The sequence below is a fragment of the Bacillus rossius genome, chromosome 7, assembly GCF_032445375.1.
Source record: "Bacillus rossius redtenbacheri isolate Brsri chromosome 7, Brsri_v3, whole genome shotgun sequence".
Classification (NCBI taxonomy): Eukaryota; Metazoa; Arthropoda; class Insecta; order Phasmatodea; family Bacillidae; genus Bacillus; species Bacillus rossius.
In genome coordinates this window covers 65,636,580-65,658,728 of record NC_086335.1, presented here as the reverse complement: position 1 = coordinate 65,658,728, position 22,149 = coordinate 65,636,580, and the positions used below count along the sequence as shown (strand labels likewise).

At 44.5% G+C, this 22,149-nt stretch overlaps 1 protein-coding gene across 2 annotated transcripts in view; it reads left to right on the top strand.

The window, feature by feature from the left end:
* Positions 1–22,149, top strand: part of LOC134534235 (protein Skeletor, isoforms B/C) — a 168,495-nt gene that overhangs the window by 96,448 nt on the left and 49,898 nt on the right. For both annotated transcript variants that reach the window (XM_063372516.1, XM_063372515.1), the window contains exon 4: positions 1,412–1,523. In XM_063372516.1, the coding sequence (XP_063228586.1) occupies positions 1,412–1,523 (112 nt within the window). The remainder of the gene's footprint in view (positions 1–1,411; positions 1,524–22,149) is intronic.

The following is a 22,149-nucleotide window of genomic DNA, read 5'->3' as shown; positions in this document are numbered from 1 at the left end:
AATTGTACAAAAAAATTCCAGTGAGATATAAAACAAATGGTTTGTTTGAAAATAATAATTGTACCCTCCTAGGGGCATGTATTTTTCGCGAAAAGATTCTGAGACTAGTTGAAAATTAAATCATTGTAGCATCGTCTGAGTTTCGTGATTGGGTGAATTTCTTTAAGGTACATGTCGATTGTTTTAACACCGACCACAGTAATTCAGCGCGGAAGCAAACGCGTCCTGAGTGGCTCGGTCAGATAAGGCAACGACTTCTCTCGCCAGACGGCCGCCAATCAGGAGGAAGAAACCCGCTGGTGCGGGTATACCTTGTTGCAGGCAAATTTGCGTTCGGATATTTTCGCGAAAAATGTCTGCCCCTAATAATGCTGAATGCAATATCTAGGGGCAGGCATTTTTCGCGAAAAAATCTGAACGCCTATTAGACTGCAACAAGGTATACGCACACCAGCGGTTTCTTCCTCCTGATTGGCGGCCGTCTGGCGAGAGAAGTCGTTGCCTTGTTTGACCGAGCCACTCGGGACGCGTTTGCTTCCGCGCTGAATTACTGTGGTCGGTGTTAAAACAATCGACATGTACCTACTTGAAAGAAACTCACTCAATCACGAAACACGGACGATGCTACAGATTTCTGACTCTCAGCTAGTCCCGGAATCTTTTTTCGAAATGTGCATGCCCCTACTAATTGTCCGTGATTATATTTAAACAAATTATCTAAATTAAATTTGCAAAAAAAATTTAAATAATATTTGAAAATTAAAAAAGTATGCAATTTTTTCATCAATGTTTTCTTATGACGTAATCACGTAAAATTATCGTCCGTAAACCGACTTTACAGACAACCCCTCCTTTTTTATTTAAGGGCGTGCCTCCCATTTCAAGTCATGAGTTTATATTTACATTAGTCACTGATCAACTTTTAGACTTTTTCAATTGATTTACTTTCAAAAAAAGAAAAAATTAAACACCTCATACTTTTTGCATAATTAGCTGTCAAAGTTACATTTTTAACGTTTTTTGGGTTGTACAAATAAGGAGAATTTAATTTATTGCAGAACTGAAACTTTTTTTTTAGGTTCAAACTGCAATCCCACCGGCTACTTCGTGATATGGTTTGCATTTCTATCGCGCAAAAACTCATTGCATGTTTCTTGGCCGTCAGAATCGTAACAAAATTTGAGAAATTTGAAATGCCAGGTAAAGATTAATTGATTAATTTTTTTTTTACTGAAAGAAATTCAAACCATTTTTCTAACCGGGAAGTTAAAGTTAAAGTTGATCGGTTGCCATTTGTCACGTTTCCTCTGGACTGCGGACGCGGCAGATGCGGTAGATCCGTGTCGCGTGTGGTGTTTGACGTCGCCTGACCGCGGACCTGAGGCGGGCGCCGTGGCTGTTGCTGTTGCAGGGACCCGCCGGTGCTGAGCGCCTTCAAGAACCAGGACGTCATCCTGAGGCTGCCGCTCGGCACCAAGATCAGGGACATCCGGTGGCTGTCCGTGTGGTGCAGGCGGTTCACGGTGAGTCGCTACTGCAGGTCGCTACTGCAGGTCGCTACTGCAGGTCACTACTGCAGGTCACTACTGCAGGTCACTACTGCAGGTCGCTACTGCAGGTCACTACTGCAGGTCGCTACTGCAGGTCGCTACTGCAGGTCACTACTGCAGGTCGCTACTGCAGGTCACTACTGCAGGTCACTACTGCAGGTCGCTACTGCAGGTCACTACTGCAGGTCGCTACTGCAGGTCGCTACTGCAGGTCGCTACTGCAGGTCGCTACTGCAGGTCGCTACTGCAGGTCACTGCTGCAGGTCGCTACTGCAGGTCGCTACTGCAGGTCGCTACTGCAGGTCGCTACTGCAGGTCGCTACTGCAGGTCGCTACTGCAGGTCGCTACTGCAGGTCGCTACTGCAGGTCGCTACTGCAGGTCGCTACTGCAGGTCGCTACTGCAGGTCGCTACTGCAGGTCGCTACTGCAGGTCGCTACTGCAGGTCGCTACTGCAGGTCGCTACTGCAGGTCACTACTGCAGGTCGCTACTGCAGGTCGCTACTGCAGGTCGCTACTGCAGGTCGCTACTGCAGGTCACTACTGCAGGTCGCTACTGCAGGTCGCTACTGCAGGTCGCTACTGCAGGTCACTACTGCAGGTCGCTACTGCAGGTCGCTACTGCAGGTCGCTACTGCAGGTCACTACTGCAGGTCGCTACTGCAGGTCGCTACTGCAGGTCACTACTGCAGGTCACTGCTGCAGGTCGCTACTGCAGGTCACTACTGCAGGTCGCTACTGCAGGTCGCTACTGCAGGTCGCTACTGCAGGTCACTACTGCAGGTCGCTACTGCAGGTCGCTACTGCAGGTCGCTACTGCAGGTCGCTACTGCAGGTCACTACTGCAGGTCGCTACTGCAGGTCGCTACTGCAGGTCACTACTGCAGGTCGCTACTGCAGGTCGCTACTGCAGGTCGCTACTGCAGGTCGCTACTGCAGGTCGCTACTGCAGGTCGCTACTGCAGGTCGCTACTGCAGGTCACTACTGCAGGTCGCTACTGCAGGTCACTACTGCAGGTCGCTACTGCAGGTCGCTACTGCAGGTCGCTACTGCAGGTCGCTACTGCAGGTCACTACTGCAGGTCACTACTGCAGGTCGCTACTGCAGGTCACTACTGGGGGGGGGGGGCTGAATTGTATAGTACTACTGCTAACGGTCGGTTAGTATTTGGGCTATTTGCTACACTCGCTGAGTATGAGCGTGAATTTATCAATAATTATCATGAAGTTTTAATGTATTTTAATTTTACATAAATTTATTTTCTAAGACCACAAAATATTTTTTGAACGCGCAGAAGGCCTGCCGCTAGCTATAGCTGGTCCTACTCCCCGTGCAGACGTCACGGGGCTACGCCCTCCGAAGCTGCCCCCAGACTCTTTCACAGGGAAATTCACGAGGCAGCGGTGCGTGGGAAGAAAAAAAAAAGGAGTGGGGGGGGGGGGGACCTCAGGGAATTTTTTTTTCTCTCTCTCCCCCATCCTTTCCATGTCGCCACGCCGTCTAGTTTCCGCGTCACTCTCTACCCCCCCACTCTCTCCACTTTTCTCTGCCGTCCCTTCGGCGGGAGTCACCCTCTTCCATCTTCCGACCCACTCTTTCTCCTCCCTCCGCTTGCCCGGCCCCCTCTAAACTCCGCTCGGCCGAGACTCTTTATGTGGGCTGTTATATCCGTTATCTGGGCGCCGACAGCGGCCGGCAGCTCTGTCGAGGGCAGTCGTCGCGCCTGCCGCCTGCGCGGGGGGTTATCGCACCCAGGGGGGGGGGGGGGGTTGCTGTTGGAAAGCCGATCAAGGCGAGGAGGCGGCGAGCAACCCTGACCGGAGCCGTCGACACTCATAAATCCACGAGAACTGCCTCGCCTCGGTCCGCTTTCAGGGCACAATTTGTCGAGGATGTTGTATCGTGGCGAGCTCCGTTTGTGTTGGGGGGGGGGGGGGGGGGGAGAGGAAACGAAACGATTTTGCGTCGGTTGTCTTATTCAGACCTATAATGAGAGACCGGAAAAATTCGCGAATTCATTTCGCGATAGGCTAATACACAAATAGTTATACCTCAGTGCTGCCTCTGCTTTTTCCTCGCAACTCACCTCTGGATGACGCTGGGCCAATGAGAAAACGCCCGACCAAAGCTGTATCGAATCACAGACTGCTACGTTGGGACGTCTCACAATACAGCAGCCAATGAGTGGGTGACATTTGAACCGAGTGTACGTAGAACCATGGAGTTCATCCTGCAGGTCAAATGAACCAGCGAATTTGTCCTGTCTTTGTTCATGGAGAAATGAAACACTGACGTGTTGGGTGGAGCTGAGCCTGAATCAATTCCCGGCCCCGCGAGGCTCTGCGAGACTGCTGATCCTCGTTCCGGGGCCGACGCGCGAGCAGGCTCGCTCGTTTCACAGTCCGTCGCCGTGGAAACACGGAGATGGAGCCAAAGAAGATTACCCAAATCTCTGCTGTAGCATTTAGCACATGGTTTTAAACCTCTGTCGATATAGCCCCCCACCCGCCACCCGCGTCTTTTCCAAAAACACACCCCCCCCCCCCTTCTTCAACCACTGTGATTCCGGGCGATGAAGCGTTCTTGTGGAGCATGTCCGTGCCAGACCTGTTCGCGCGTTCTTCTCTGTCCACGTGTCTGTATGGCACTCTTGAAATTAACTTTTTGCCAAAAAAAGATTCTTCCTCATTACTCATTAGTAGAGACCTGCAAAATTCGCGGATTCATTGACCTCTAGGATAGACTCCACAGTCCTTTAAATACTCGTGGAAATGACACCTGTTCATTGGCTACTGACGCGTGAGACGTCTCAACTAGGCTGTCCGTAATTCGGCACTTTCTTGGTATAGTGTTTCCCGTTGGCTCACAGTTCCCCGGATAAAATGTGGGCCAATCGCAGAAGCGGTACGAAGGTATAGTTGTTTTGATGCTAGCCTATCGCGAAATGAATCCGCGAATTTTGCATGTCTCTACTCATTAGAGGCCGGAACAAATTTCGCTCTTTCATCACGCGGTAGTCTAGAATTCAAGCAGTTTTACCTTTGACCTATACTTCCGTGACCGGCTCACAGTTTTTTTGAGGAGGACTCTGAGCCAATGAGATAGGTACTCTCGTCAGCAAAAGTATCCTATCGCAGCGACCCAGGCTCCCGAGTCAGCGACCAATGAGCAGGGGACTCTTGCCCGAGCGTGTGCATCGAGCCGTGGAGCTTATCCTAGAAGTCAATGAAACAGTTAAATTTATTTCCAGTCCCAGTTCAACATCATTTTTAAAGGTCTTTGGGCTAACAGGAACCTTCAGACAAACAGCTTGGCAAATCACAGACCAGCCAGTTGGTACGTTAATCGCCCGTGAGCAGCCAATGGCCGTGTGATATTTGGGCGAGCGTGCGGTGTCCAACCCAGAGGTTCAACGAAAAATCGCTAATTTTTTCCAGTCCTAACCAATGAGAACTGTCTTTAAATACCTAGTGGTTTGCATTGTAGACGGGAAAAAAAAACGCGAAATCTTGACGCTTTTCTACGTGTGTTGGAGCGAGGAAAAAAAAATGGGGTGGGGGGTTGTCTGTAAAGTCGGTTTACGGACGATAATTTTACACGATAACGTCATAATAAAACATTGATGAAAAATTGCATACTTTTTAATTTTTAAAATATTTACATTTTTTTTGCAAATTAAATTTAAATAATTTGTTTAAATCTAATCACGAAACAATTAGTTAAAAAGCCCGCCTTAACCTGTTTGATATTATAGAAGATTTCCTCGCACGGTGGTTGGCCGGTTCTTGCACGCTCGGCTCAGGCGGAACGTGACAACTTTTCGAACGTGCAGCCGGCGTTAATAAATTTATAAGTGAGAACCGGAAAAATTCGCTGGTTCATTGACCTCTAGGATAGACTCCACAGTACTTAACAAACTCGGGGAAATTACACCTGTTTGTTCATTGGCTGCTGATTCGTGAGACGTCTTAACCAATTTTTCCATGATTCGGCACTTTCTTGGTTTAGATTTTTTCCATTGGCCCGAAGTTCCCCAGATAAAATGTGGGCCAATCGCTGAAGCTCTACGAAGATATACCTACTTTTATGGATGTCAGTCTATCGCGAAATGAACTCGCGAATTTTTCAGGTCTCTATTTATAAGAATTTATCACGTCAACATTGTGACTGTCTGACGCTCGGATGACCTCCCCTCCCCCCCGGAGCCGTCGCGTGACGAACATCCTGGAGCAACCCCCTGTGTGCCACGCACCCCCGCTGCGAGGCCGCCCGGGGAGGGGGTGTGAAACGCTATATTTTATTGCGCACTTCCGATACCAATTTCCCGCGTCTCCCTCTTCCACGCCCTTAAGGGGGTGCCTCCCATTTCAGGTCAAGACTTTATATTTACAGTAATTTCTAGATACCGGAAAAAAATGCGCTGGTTCATTTCATGATATGCTATAATCCAAACAACTGTATCTTTATATTGCCTTTGTGATTGACTCACAGTTTATCTGAAAGACTTTGAGCCAACCAAAAAAGTATGGAATCGCAAGCGTCCCAGTTGACAGGTGTCACGAGTCAGTAGCCAGTGAGCAGGTGGCATTTGCCGGAGTGTGTAGGGGATTGTGGAGTCCATCCTAGAGGTAGTCGAAATCGCGAATTTTTCCAGTCTCTGGTAATTACTAGGGGCATGCATATTTCGCGAAAAGATCCCGAGACCAGTTGAATGTTAAAACACTGTAGCATCGTCTGTGTTTCGTGACTGGGTGGTTTATTTCTTATTTATGTCGATCGTTTCGTAACCAATCACAGTAATTCAGCGCGGAGGCAAAACGCGTCCCGAGTGGCTCGGTCAAATATGGCAACGACTTCTCTCTCAGACGGCCGCCAATCACTAGTAACAAACCGCTGGTGCGGGTACACCTTTTCGCAGTCAATTAGGCGTTCAGATGTTTTGCGCGAAAATTCCTGCCCCTAGTAATTACAGATAACCTTGTAGACTTTTTCATTTGTTTAATTTTCCCGAATTGAAATATATATTCAGCCCATACTTTTTGCATAATTAGCTGCCAAAGTTACATTTTTAACGTTTTTGGGTTGTACAAATAAGGAGAATTTAATTTATTGCAAAAATGAAACTTTTTAGGTTTAACTGCAATGCGACTGGCTACTTCAAGAAATGGTTTGAATTTATTTCATAAAAATATTAATTAATTTTACCTGGCATTTCAAAATTCTCCTATTTCTTACGATTATGACAGCCAAGAAACATGAAATGAGTTTTTGTGACAGAATTGCAAACCATATCGTGAAGTAGCCAGTGGCATTGTAGTTAAACCTAAAATTTTCAGTTCTGCAATAAATTAAATAATCCTTATTTGTACAATCCCAAAAACTTTAAAAGTTTAACTTTGGCAGCTAATTACGCAAAAGGTATGCGCTGTATATATTTTTCATTTCGTGAAAGTTAAACAATTGAAAAAGTCTAAAAGTTGATCACGTAGGGACCGGAAAAATTCGCGGTTTCAATGACCTGCAGGATGAACTCCATAGTTCTACGTACACTCGGTCAAATGTCACCCACTCATTGGCTGCTGTATTGTGAGACGTCCCAACGTAGCAGCCTGTGATTCGATAAAGCTTCGATTGGGCGTTTCTCATTGGCCCAGCGTCATCCAGGTGAGTTGTGAGGCAGCACTGAGGTATGACTATTTATATATTAGCCTATCGCGAAATTAATTCGCGAATTTTTCCGGTCTCTAGTTATAAGTAGAGGCAATCATTTTCCCGCGAAAAAAAAAATCTGAACTCATTTTAGACTACAACAAGGCACACCCGCACGAGCAGATTCTTCCTTGTGATTGACGGCCGTCTGGCGAGAGAAGTCGTTGCCTTGTTTGCACGAACCACTAAAGACGAGTTTGCTTCCACACTGAATTAGTATGATTGGTTGTTGTAACAAGTGACATGCACCTCAAAGTAACTCACCCAATCACGATACACAGACGATGCTACAGTGTTTTAACTTCCAGCTAATCTCGGGATCTCTTCGCGAAATTTTCATGGCCCTAGTGACAGTTGACATGTACAGTGACAGAAACTCGTCCAATCACGGAACACGGACGATGCTGTAGTGTTTCTACTTCTAGCCAGTCCGGGAATCTTTTTCCGCGGAACGTGTGTGTCTGGTCGCCGCGGTAACAGGTCCAGTCGGCGAGGTCCTTGCAGGAAGTAGGGTCGGGGGTCTGCGGGCGACGGGGCGAGCAGGAAGGAACAAGAAGCACGCTGCACTATAAACACGCCGAGGCTTATTAAAGGGAGGTCCCCCCCCCCTCCCACGACTCCTGTTGCGCGCGGCTGGAAGGGAGACGCGCGCTCGCCCTGCTAATTGACTCGCTCATTCACATGGTAATTGCGCCCTCCAGTTCCGCTCCAGGAGTGTCAGCCGCAGCGTCTGCGACCATTTCCCCCCTCTCTCCACAAGGCCCTACAGACGGCGCAAATGTAGGTCTTTACACGGTCGCTTGAGAGGAGAGAAACGTTTGTGTGGGGGGAAAAAATGCACCCAACCGCCGAGTGGAACCCGAGCCAAGACTATTTCGCGGGTTCCCCGGGCGGCACAGTAGACTTAAGCGGGGACGCACCACAACGCCGAAATACCACGACGTCGAACGTACAATAACGCCGAAAACCATAACGCCAAATTCCAAATTGACTACAACGCCGACAGCTAGAAAACTGCTGTGTACCACAACGCCGAATTACCACAACGCCGAAATACATTAACGCCGAAAAATGTAATTGCAGGACTACCACAAAGGTTAGGTTAGGTAAGGTTAGGTTAGGTTAGGTTAGGTTAGGCTAGCCTAGGTTAGGTTAGGTTGTGGTATTTCGGCGTTAAGAGACATTTAAGAAACACACAGTTGTTGTTCATTTTGATCCTGTGCCCCCCCCCCTCCCCGCAGCAACATTTTCCGGCGTTACTGTATTTCGGCGTTGTGGTACACAGCAGTTTTCTAGCTGTCGGCGTTGCGGTCAATATGGCATTCGGCGTTATGGTATTCGGCGTTGTTGTACGTTCGGCTTTGTGGTATTTCGGCGTTGTGGTACCGACCCGACTTAAGCACGCTCACGTCTGCTTCTGGTCTTGAGGGAGTTCCTAACTGCTAGGGACTGGAAGAAAAAAAATCGAAAGTTCAATGATGTCCACAGTCCTCTGCTCACTCACCCAAATAGCACCCGGTCTTTGCCCGCTCACACGCGAGAATGTACCAACTGGATAGCCTGTTGTTCGTCAAGCTATTGGTGAAGTGTTTCTGATTGGCCCAGGACCTCCAGACGAACTGTCAGCCAGTTTCAGAAGTAGCAATAATGTTATATGTGTTTTAACTATAGCTTATCGCGAAATCAATCCATATCGACCAGGGATGTTCAAGTTAAAAATAACATTTGGGTTCTGGACTGTGTATAGTTAGAGACCGGGAGAATTAGTCGATTTATCTCTTGATACGCAGATACCATTTAAGTTTATTGTACCTTTGTGCTGCTTCTGTTATTGGTTCACTGTAAATTTGGAATATTCGGGGCCAGTTAGAGACCCTCATTCGAAGAAGTCTCGAATCACAAGTTACCCAGTTGAGACGTCTCTCAAGTCAGCAGCCAAAGAAAAGGCGACATTTGCCCGAGTGTACAGGGGATCGTGGAATCTATCCTGGAGGTCATTGAAACCGCGAACTTTCTCAGTTCCTATGTAGCTATAACTAGGGACACCTGTATTTCGCGATTTCATTTCATGTCAAGGTATTTCACAAAACACTGTAGCTTTTTCTAAGAGTCATGGCCAATTGTGAGGGTGCAGCAGTACGGTGACCACATTCTCATTGGCACCGTCAAGAGCGGGACGACACCTCTCACCGACCTCAGCCAATTACCACAGGAGAAAAGCTACAGTATTTTGTGAAATACCTTGACACGAAATGTATTTGCGAAATACAGGTGTCCCTAGCTATAACTTCAATTTCATGTTTAGGAACATCAGTGCATAAATAGGGACTCAAATGTTCAGATCCAAACCTGCCACCAAATGAATGGACGAGACTTCCAGGTCTCTGAACACAAACGCAGAGGGACGAAACTACGTCACGGAGACACGGATGCTCATTCGTCGAGGGTTAAGCACAGCAGCAGTTGCGTCCCTGAAATGCAACAAGGGGCCTTCAAGTGTTGGAGTTGGTAGACGTGGAAACTTGCGCACGCCTACATTACTTTTATAGCCAAAGAAAACAAGGGGAGGGGGGGATACTTGTACCGGTGCGAGCCGTTTTACCAAGTGCCACGCATTCTTCTGGTGGTCGTAGTCGCTACACCAACAGGCCATCGGTGTCGGGATGTTTGACACCCCTGAAGAACTAGACGCCAAACGAAAAAAAAAACCTACGATTAGAGACGGAAAAGTTCGCATAGTCATTCTTTGATAAGCTGAAATTTAACTACCTTCGTACTGCTCTTGCTATTGGTTCAAAGTTAAACTTGAGGATTCTGTGCCAGTGAGAAATCTTAAACCAAAATAGTATCGAATCACAAGCTACCAAGTTCTGGCGTCTTACAAGTCAACACCCACTGAACAATTGACATTTTCCCGAATATGCGTAGAATTGTGGAGTCTGTCCTAGAGGTGATTTAATCAGGGAATTTTTCTAGACCATACTTATGAGTAGGGCCTGGAAATATTCGCTTTTTTATTGACCTCAAGAATAGAATCCAAAATTCTCTACGTACCACCTGTCCATTGGCTACTGACTAGTGAAACTTATAATCTTGGTTGCTTTTGTTTTGATATTTCTTTCGTTGAGGGTTTTTGATTTGGCACATAGTCCTGATAAATTGTGGTCCGATCAAAGCAACAGAAAAAGGCCTATCGATAGAGGCAGGCATTTTTCGCGAAAAAAATCTGAACTCCATATAGACTGCAACAAGGTATACCCGCACCAGCAGATTCTTTCTTGTGATTGGCGGCCGTCTGCGAGAGAAGTCGTTGCCCTATCTGACCGAGCCACTCAGGACGCGTTTGCTTCCGCACTGAATTACTGCTATTGGTAGGGACCGGAAAAATTCGCGGGTTCAATGCCCTGTAGAATGAACTCCATAGTTATACGTACACTCAGTCAAATTTCACCCACTCATTGGCTGCTGTCTTGTGAGACGTCCCAACGTAGCAGCCTGTGATTCAATAAAACTTTGGTTTGGTGTTTCTGATTGGCCCAGAGTCATCCAGGTGAGTTGTGAGCCAATAGCAGAGGCAGCACTGAGGTATAATTTTTTCCGGTCTCTAGCCATTGGTGTTGTAACAAGCAACACGTACAGTGAAAGAAACTCGCTCAACCGCGAAACACGGACGATGCTACAGTTTTTTTTTTTTACTTTCAGCTGGTCCTGATATCTTTTCGCGAAATGTGCATGCCCCTTACCTATCGAGAAATGAATCGGAGAAATTTTTTTCTCCGGTCGCTGCTGATCATTAGGGGCATGCACATTCCGCGAAAAGATTCCGGGACTAGCTGAAAGTCAAAAAACTGTAGCATCGTCCGTGTTTCGTGATTGGGTGAGTTTCTTTCAAGTACATGTCGATTGTTACAACACCAGCCACAGTAATTCAGCGCGGAAGCAAACGCGTCCTGAGCGGCTCGGTCAGATAAGGCAACGACTTCTCTCGCAGACGGCCGCCAATCAGGAGGAAGAAACCGCTGGTGTGGGTACACCTTGTTGCAGTCTTAAAGGTGTTCAGATTTTTTTTTTCGCGAAAAATGCCTGTCCCTACTGATCATCAGATGTGAGTGAAGCCGTGCAGGTTGGTCGCGTGGTGACGGTGGTCTGATAGAGGAGGGGGGGGGGGTGTTCCCGCTGCACCCCCCCCCCCCCCACAGACACACCCGTGGGAGGGCGCGGTATCTCCGCAGTTCACGGCCGGCTGGCGGCGGCGCCGGGGCAATGGCGCGTGCCGAATGAATCAGGAAGCGAAGGTGGGAGCGGCGCGCTGCCGCCATTATTGCTACAGATATTAACTGGTTGTCGTCTGGTACAAGGAGGGTTTGTCCCCCCAAGGGGGTAGGGGGGTGGTTGCCACGTGGCTGTCTCGTGTCACCCTCTGGCGCATGTACCCCCCCCCCCCTTGCCACGGGTGACGCGGCCCTGCCAAGTCTGCACTCTCCTCCTGAGCTTCCACACGGAGACCTCGGTCAGAGTCCCCAGTATGCATGGTCCCCCTTCAGCTGATGGTTGCGTCATGTTTAAGGGGCGACTGAAATGCTGCCCCTTTGTAAGGGCAGCCCTTCAGGAATTTTCTGGCAAGGGGCAACTATTCAGGATTATAAAAATACGAAAATAGACACATTTTAAGATATTGGAAGGGCTGCCCTTCCAGTCGCTTTACAAACTAACCACTGTCAGAAAAATCCTGAAGGGCTGCCCATCCAAGGGGCAAGTTTTCAGGATTATTTAAACACTTAAAGAAACATGTTTTCAGAAATTGGATGGGCTGCCCTTCCAGTCGCTGTACAAACAAACCATTGCCAGAAAAATCCTGAAGGGCTGCCCTTCCAAGGGGAATCAATTCAGCTCCCCCATGTTTAGGGCCATGCATATTTCGCAGAAAGATTCCGAGACTAACTGGTTGTTAAAACCTTTTAACAACGTCTGTGTTTCCGTGATTGGGAGAGTTTCTTTCACTCTACATGTCGACTGTCACAACGCCTACCACTGAGGAGTCTATCCTAGAGGTACATTGATAAACACGAATTTTTTTTACTGGTCTCTACCGATCTTAAAAAAAAACGGACGGTGCTACAGTGTTATAACACACAGCTGATGTGGAAAATATTTTCGCAAAAAAAAAATACACGTCCCTATATATTAGTGACCAGGTAATAAACTGCGGCGTCGCTAGCGCAATCTCAGTGCATTGTTGGTATCCTACCGTTGAAAGAAAAGAACGTGTTTTATTCTAAACATTTGTTTTACTAAAAAAACATACACGATAAATTGTCAGGTGTATACAAAATTTCATTCGTAACGAAACCGTTTAACAATGATGTTTTATTAAGTGGCTATGCATAAACCTTTTAAATTTTTAGTATTGATTAATTAAAATATCTGTTTTTATTTGCCGTTCTAGTACGTTGTGGATGTATTTTACCTTGATGAAATCACACCTCATTTTCATTTCATGAGATAGCCAATTTTTTTTTTAAAGTGAATAAAGATTATGCCATCGTTTAAACTCACGCTTTAATTTATTTTTGTATTTTTCGTTGCTTAAAATAATTAAATAATTACATATACCTACATCATTGTAAGATTTTTGAAACAATCGCATATTTATTTGACATGTAGATATCACAGGTATCATATTTATTTTCGAGCGTATTTGTTGATTCTTAGTTATGTTTAATATTACTTAAACATGATTCTCAAGTTTTCTCTCCTTTACTCTTTTCTCACAGGAATGCCTGTGTAACAATTCAGAAGTACAGATTTAGTAAATATGGCAATAACCTTTAACAAAATAATACATTTTTTTACCGTAGATGTGATATCCAAAATATATAAATAACGTAAATTTATATTTAATATAATTTTATCATGCTAGTACTGATTTAATGAATCCATAACGTGTTTTTTTGTTGAATAAATATTCACCCTGTTACTATTTAAGAGATGATATTTCGGAGAATGTTAAATAAGAGAAGGTATTTTAAGGTATGTATATTAATCATTGATAATATCATATATTAAGTTTGATTTAATGAGAAGATACAATTTGTTTAATGTTAAGACCATATTTACAATCCTTCACCCCTTTAGAAAAAATTTCAGCAAGAAGTAAATATGTGTTTGTAATTTTTGCATTTTTATAAAAAAAAATACCGGAACACTTCTATCCCGCTTGATTAGATTATACATATTATTATAACTTTTTATAATATAGCAAAACTGATCGCATTTTCACTCCTTTTGCGGTCGAATATAGAAAAGTGTTAAAGGTAAAAAAAATTCTTACGACTCATATAATGTACGTTAAAACTAATGTACCCCCGTTTTACTGCTTTTGGGGTAGAAAATTTCTCAAATTTGTAAATTCAACGAAATTAATTATGTAAGTTATTCATGCTCATTTTCTTACATCGATGTTTATTTTCTATAGAGATATTATATTTTATGATAAAACAAAACTTTAATTCTTTTCACCTACTTAAAGTTTTGAATTCCTGTAAAATAAAAAATAAAAATAAAAACAAATAAAATAATAATTATATAGCTCGTTGTTCATTCTTAATTTCTTACCCTTATATCTAGTAGATTCCAAAGTAAGCATTTTTTTCTTAATACAAATCTTACCCGTCTTAGACCCATCAAGGGCGGAATCTCACAAAATGGTAAAATAATGTGTGGTATATTATTTTTGTTATTCTTATCAAATAATTAATGTCGCACTTAATTAGTTTTAGAGATAAGATTTCTTAAAATTAATCAAAACTTACCCCCCTTACACTCCTTCAAAAAATTAACTTCGATGAATGAAATTTAGAAAAATACAATACCGATCTCTATATGCAAGTTGTTCTTTCTTATTTTCTTACTTGAATTTATAATTGAATCGGAAGTGTAGGCAATAATGCAAATTACAATTTTATTGAAACCACAAGCGTTGGCAGTATGCTACTCCCTATTTTAATCGCTATTTTGACCAGTGTCCCGTGCGTTATCATTGTGAATATAATTAAATATCCAATTAATAAGTAACATGGAATTTTATAACAAACTAGAATTTCAATTTCCTCAACCCATCAGACTTTCCCTTTCACTGCCAAAAAATAAAAGTTTGTATTCCAATTATTTTAATGCGTACCCTAAACCCTCCAAACCTTTGCTGAGACAATATTGCAAGTTACAGCATTCGGAAACAACGTAATTGAAACCATCGTCCTCACAAAACCAGCAGCTGAGCAAATGGCGCACATACATATCATTCCTATGATCCCAACCGATTTACCTTTACAATTTAAGCGACTATAATTTCCATTTAAAATATAATTCGCAATCACCGTCAACAAATCTCAGGGCCAAACAAACTCGTTGGTGTTGATACGAGAAAAAATTTCTCTCCTCATAAACAACCGAGTGTTTATCTATATCAGGGAGGACATGGAATTAGTAAATTTTGAATCCAGAAATAGTACAAAAATGTAGTATACTCAGAAATATTTTAAATAAATAAAATTCAGCAGCAAATTTATCTATCTCAACTTACACATCTTGAATACCTATCTTAAATATTCTCCGTAGTTTATATTCGAATTGTTTGAAAATTAGTAATATCTTAAAAATCAGTTTTTTTATGATACTACAAAATTACTTCACTGTTAAAAATATGCATCCACCCAAGCGAATCTGGGGCGTGTAGCTAGCTTGATAAATGCATTATTGCAATATTATTTTTACTTTCTGATTAAAAATGCATCTTAAAATTAAAATTAATATTTTTTTCGTAAATGACACAAGTATAATATTTCCTCAGTGATAATTAATTGTTAAAATCACGCTGTAGTCTTGGAAGCGAATATCAATGTTTAGTGCTAAAAAAATTAGTTGTCTGTAAAGTCGGTTTACGGACGATAGTTTAACGTGACGTCATAACAAAACATTGATGAAATGATTGCATACTTTTATGAATAAAAAATAATCCTTTTTATTGAATTATCACTATTTTGTATGGATACAAAGAAGGAGTGAAATGAAATCTACAATTTAATTGATAAATTTACTTTCATTCGCACTCATTAATTCAAATATGTTTATTACTTTAACGAACAGATTATTTTAACTATAACTTTTATACATGTTTGCTATTTAACTTCTTCCAATCTGTGTTATTCTGTTAAGGATAGGACGATGATAGGAAAAGTAGGAAACGAATGGGAGTGTTTCAAGTTTAATGTGCCTCGAAAAAGTCAAATCGATGGTTGTTCCAATCGAGTGGAAGAGAGATAGATGCGGCGCAAGCGTACAATGAGCGTAACGGGACACAGAGTAACGGGACAATGTGCGTAACGGGACACTTTTTCGTGCGTGCAGCCGGCGTTCATCGATTTATTAGACGTTGTCACGTCAAAAATGAAATTATAATTTCTTCGAGCATAACTAATTTGTTATGCCTGATGATACTGGTAGTTTCGTAAACTCGAGCAAGTGTGTCTCCGCGCGGGGAAGGCGCGAGAAGGCACGAAAGAGGCCGTGCTCGAACGCGCGCGGGCTCACGGCCTGCTGCACGGAGCGGGCTGCCTGCGCGCCGCCTGCCCTAATGGACTGTATCGATCGCCGCGAGCTGTGTGACGTCACCGCCCGCCGCTCCCCGGCCGACCGGGTTCGCGGCGCGGCCGCCAGGTCGCAGCTCCGTCGCGTCCTGCGCCCCGCCGCACCGCCTCTTAATCAGCTACTCACTTCTCGCTAACGAATGTGTTGGAAAAATTAACCCTACCCGCAGCTTCGTGCATTTTAACTTTAAACACTGTATAGTACGCACCTGTTGATGTTGGCAGCGTATCATGAAACACAACGTCTCTTAACGTCCTTATCAAATAACGATGTTTCAACCGGCAGACCTGCTTAATAAGTTAATTTTTTGTTTGTTTTACAAAGCCACCTTATGAAAACTGAGGAAAATTAGGTAACATAAATATTTGTACTTAAAACAATTTCACAGGTTCAGAATATTTTGCATGAAACAAATAACATATTTCAGCTGCTGCCCTTTTACTTACAACAAAGTGTCAAGAAAAGCTCAGTCATAACACCCTCCCCCCTAATTATTATGTAATTTTGTTGTATTGATCAATTACGGTTTTTATAAACAAATATTTCAAAATTAAAACTTAATTTTGACATGAAACAAGTTACGAGAAATTATTTTTCTTCTTGCTACCCCAGAAATCTTTTAAAAAAACTATCATACCCACCAACGAAAGGAAAGAGTATGAAAGCAAACAGGTGGTAAAAGTTTTTCTCTCCCCTCCCTTCAAACCCTCCCCCCTTTCCGCTTTTACCGAAATTAAATTCTGCATTCACTCTTGCCAACAACACAACTGCTACTGAACATCTTTGTAAATTCTGAGCTCATGTTTACGGGAAGAAATCTCTTATAGTGTTTACGTTATTGGGAACATCCTGTACGTGGTTTGGCTTCTTTTTTTAGTTTACCTTTTAAAAAACAGCGGAAATTCAGGAGCGATGAAAATATTGTAAAAACCAAGATTGGGTTTGAAGAAGCTTTCAGCTGTCTGGATTCCGAACGTTTTATCAATCTGTGTATAGTTTCTCTTTGGGAGACAGTTTATTTGGCACGGAGCCAGATGCCTCTTGAACAGTTTAATGTCACAGCGATGGTAACTTCCTTGCGAACAGCAAAATCGACTACTTGAAGAAGACAGCAGAAAATTTTTAAAGGACTTGAGAGAGCATGCCAGTTGAACTTGTCCGAGTCTCGGCCCAGCAGGCTCGCGGGAAAGTGCAGCGAGGCGAACACAGGGTGACCCTCTGCCTCCTCGTGGCACCGGCAGAAGGGGCGCTGGAGAGGACCCTGCCTAAGGCATCCTCAGTCGGTCCGGATGGGCAGATGCGACTGGAACCCCTCTGGGGAGTCCCATTGGCCGGTATCTGCGTGAAGAGCCCGAGGCCAGTGGAAAGGAGTCCAGCGCGCAGTTGACGAGGCCTGGGGCACTCGGGCCTACGTGATGGTGGGGAGGGGAGAGGGAGAGGGAGAGAGAGACAACTTCGAGGTCATCCAGCGCGCGTACGGCAGCGGCACTTAGAGTGAAAGTAAAGGAATTTCGTTTTTTTTTTTTTTTTGCTTTACAAGCTATCACTAGGGACACCTGTATTTCGCGAATAAATTTCGTGTCAAGGTATTTCACAAAATACTGTAGCTTTTCTCCTGTGGTTATTTGCTGAGGTCGGTGAGAGGTGTCGACCAGCTCTTGACTGGGCCAATGAGAATGTGGCCACCGTACTGCTGCACGCTTACAATTTGCCATCACTCTTAGAAAAAGCTACAGTGTTTTGTGAAATACCTTGACATGAATGAAATCGCGAAATACAGGTGTCCCTAGCTATTACAGTTTGAATTCATTACTTCAATGGGTAGAGACCGGAAAAATTCGCGGATTCCTTTCGCGATAGGCTAGAATCCAAAAAAACGTTTGCCTTTTCACCGCATCAGTGATTGATGGGCAACAGTTTATCTGAATGACACTCGGCCAATGAGAAACCTTCAACAAAAGAATTATCGAATCACTAGCGTCCCAGTTAACAGGTATCGCGAGTCAGTAGCCAATGAGCAGATGTCATTTTACCGCGTGCATAGAGGATCATGGAGTCTATCCTGCAGGTCATTGAAATCGCGAATTTTTCCGGTCTCTATCAATGGATATAGCATGGATGAAAGAGGGCGTGAGGAGAGGAGTAGAAACGAGGTTGTTAAGTAGGGAAGGGAGAAGGTGCCTCGATATTTATAATGAACTTATGAAGATATGTCACTTCGTAATCCTCCCCCCCTCCTACTAAACCCGTCAGCCGAACTCGACAAGATGGCGGACCCGAGGGGGGGGGGGGAACACTTCGTGAACAACGGGGAGTGTGCTGAGCGCATTGGAGTGCCGGGGGAGACTTTGTGGCATGGAATAAGTTAGGTACACTTTGTAACGTCTAAGAGGCATAACAAGAAACAATAGAAACTTTGAATGTTATTATACATAACTAGAGACCGGAAAAATTCGCGAATTCATTTCGCGATAGGCTCAAATACAAATATTTATACCTCAGTGCTGCCTCTGATATTGGCTCACAACTCACCTGGATGACTCTGGGCCAATGAGAAACACCCAACCAAAGCTTTATCGAATCACAGGCTGCTACGCTGGGACGTCTCACAAGACAGCAGCCAATGAGTGGGTGACGTTTGACCGAGTGTACGCAGAACTATGGAGTTCATCCTGGAGGTCATTGAACCCGCGAATTTTTCCGGTCCCTATACATAACTTATTAGCCCAGACACCGCCCAAGTTGGTGGCGGTGCGGGATGATCCCCGCTGAGGTATTCTCTGTGGGTCCGGGATCAGGGTAGGTCTCGCCCTTGGCGGAGGTGCGCCTGTCTCTTGGGGCGAGCTCGGAGGGTTCGCTGGCCCTGCGCAGAGCTGACGTGGTGAGTGACGTCACGTCACAGCTCCGGTGCCAGCCTGGAGGGCTAGGAGAGGCCGGACCACGGGTCTTCTGGGTGACAGGAGTCCCAGTGTGGCAGACAGACCGGGGCAGACGCCAGCGGCTGTGAGAAGTCTAAGGGCTAAGGACACGGCCAACTGTCTGGTCAGCTGAGTGAGACAGGGGGACGAAGTGGTGATGATGCTGTGAAGGGTAGCCTCAGCCTCTCGCCATAGCCAGAGACCGGAAAAATTCGCGATTTTAATGACCTGTAGAATGGACTCCATGGTCCTATATGCACGCGGGAAAATAACATCTGCTCAATTGGCTACTGACTCGTGTAACCCTGTTAACTGTGACGCTAGTGATTCTATACTTCTTTTGTTAAAGGTTTTTCATTGGCCAAGTGTCGTTCAGATAAACTGTGGCCCAATCACTGATGCAGTAAAGAGGCAGACGTTTTTGGATTCTAGTCCATCACGAAATGAATCCGCGAATTTTTCCGGTCTCTAGCCATAGCTAACTCTCTAGCGGTTTCCCTGATTCGCGCATACGGCTTATTCCGTGTCCATGCTCATGGGGGCCCCCGGGCGATAAGGGGTAACGCCTAAGAGAACCGGGTTGACATTTAAAAACGGGGGGAAACTCCTTGGATGAGCTACATAACTGGCCCGGCCAAAAAAAAAAAAAAAAAAGGCAATATCTTCTCTAGGCGATCGGCCGCCAATCACAAAGCAGAAATTGTTGGCGCAGACCTTACTTATTGCGGTCTAATAGGCGATCAGATTGTTCCGCAAAAAAAAAACACTGGCTCTAAACTCAGTAGCAGTCAGGAAGTACCGTGTTTTGAGCAGTATTTTGGCACGTAATATATATCATGAAACCAGTCTCTAAATGTTTTTGCATAATATAACCCGCGACAGAACCAGTCAGGAGAGCGGGGACAAATAAAATCACGAGACTTAAAGGCATACACGCGGGAAGGTACAATCATCTTACCATTCAGATAAACATTATAATGTCCTTCATAATTGCTGTGTAATCGACATAGACCTGGAAAATTAGCGTTATTATCTTAGGTTATGATAGACTTCACAAACTTGTAAACAAACTATCCGCTGTGATTTTTTTTTGGCCGCTATGACATTTTACCCTTTGCCCAGATTGCATGTTATTGGATCAAAGAATGTTGGTATGTTATTATTTTTTATCTTTATTTTGGGGCTCCCTGATATATAAGTGTGAATGTGTTCATCTGTGCTGTCGCCGCCGTGTTGTCCGTAATACCAGTTCAGGTTCGTAGTTGTGTTTATCTGTTTGACGTCAGCTTGTTCTCTGTGGGTGAACGTTTTCATTTTTGACTCTTCATTTGCGTTATTGAATTTTATTTTTGACGTGACAACGTCTAATAAATCTATGAACGCCGGCTTCACGCACGAAAAAAGTGTCCCGTTATGCACATTGTTCCGTTACGCTGTGTCCCGTTACGCTCATTGTACGCTTGCGCCGCATCTATCTCTCTTCCACTCGACTGTTTATAAAGTGAAGTGAAAAGTTAATGTGGTTTTCATTGCTTATTACAACAAAAATTTCGGCAATAAAGGTTAATTATTCTTGCATTTAAAAAATCTGATTACTGGTATAATGTCAAGTATTTATTCTTCTATTATTAAACTAAAAATGATTCAATTTTATTCATAAAAGTATGAAATCATTTCAACAATGTTTTGTTATGACGTTGTAACGTTAAACTATCGTCCGTAAACCGACTTTACAGACAACCAATTTTTTTTCCATTACAAACAGTGCACAGCTGCAACGGGCGTATGTCCTGAGAAATCCCCCACTGCATCGCTAGTTCAAAGAACGCGTCGCTGGGATGATCAGGCGCTGGGAGGAGGTAGCTAGTGTGTGGAGTGCAGGACGCAGCTACCGGGCTCGTACTCGCGCTGTACGGAGCCCCGTGGCCTGACGAGGGGTGTGTATAGAGGAGAGGAGCGAAGCGGCGGGCGGGCGGAGGGCTCGCGTAAACCCCCGAGTGAGTCCCGGGCCCGCATTGCGGAGCTGCCGGGCGGGTTGCAGAGGGAGGCAGGGGCGCGCGCGGCCAACCCGGGCGGCATTGACCACGCGCTGTGCGCATGCGCGGGAGCGAGGGCGGCCTGGGCGCCGCGCCGGCCCGGCCTCCGGAGCACAAGCGTCCAAGCGCCCGTCCGCAATCCGCGGCTGCGTCTTTCTCGACACGCTGTTGGGCAGATGTTGTTGCGCCGATCTCTCCGCCGACGTCAGTGGCGGATCCAGAGGTTCACTCTAGGATTTCAGAATAGCCAGAGAAAAAAATGTCTTAAAATTACTAAATTCGTATTTAATCTACTCACACTACACATAACATCCAACCATCAGATTTTATGATTCTACAAGAAATTCATTAATTATATTAAAATATTTTATTGGTTTCAGAAACAATCATTTTTGTCGGCAATATTAATGCAGCAGACAACTGGTTTTTCGGGGGGGGGGCACTTGCCCCTGGTCCCCCCCCCCCTTGGATCCGCCACTGGCCGACGTTGATGCTACATTTTCTGTAACGCAATTCATACCAACTCATCTGAGTTTAAAAATAGGAAGGTTGAAGAAATTACATTGTGTGCCTGAATTTCTAAAAGTTAAACCCCACACAATTATGGCGGAAAACAATTTCTGCACTGTTTGAATAAATAAAGTTAAATATTATAATTAGGGTCATGCAGATTTCGCGAAAAGATTTCGAGACTAGCTGAAAGTTAAAACACTGTAGCATTGTCTGTGTTCCATTATTGGGTGATTTTTTCTTTCAAGTAGGTACATGTCGATTGTTACAACACCAATCACAGTAATTCAGTGCGGAAGCAAACGCGTCCTGAGCGGCTCGGTCAGATCAGACAACGACGTCTCTCGCAGACGGCCGCCAATCACAAGGAAGAAACCACAGTTGCGGGTATACCTTGTTGCAGTCCAATAGGCGTTCAGATATTTTCGCGAAAAATACCTGCCCCTAATAATAATAGACATTGAATACCCTGGCATTTAAAATTATAATTTAATCAGTTAAATAGTTTTCAAATAAACAAGGCTGTATCTGCACTTGAAGTTAACTGAAGTTCTCCGAGCTGTAAAAATAACTAAATTACTGAATAACTAGGGACTAGAAAAATGGATCTCTAGGATAGACACCGCAGTTTTTTTTCCCCATGCACTCAGACAAATGCCGCATGTTCATTGGCTGATGACTTGAAAGATGTCTGGACTGGATTTCCCTGACTCGATACTTCTTTGCCTGAGGGTTTCCCATCGGCTCAGGAGCAGTCCAAAGGTAGGATAGTGTTTGTA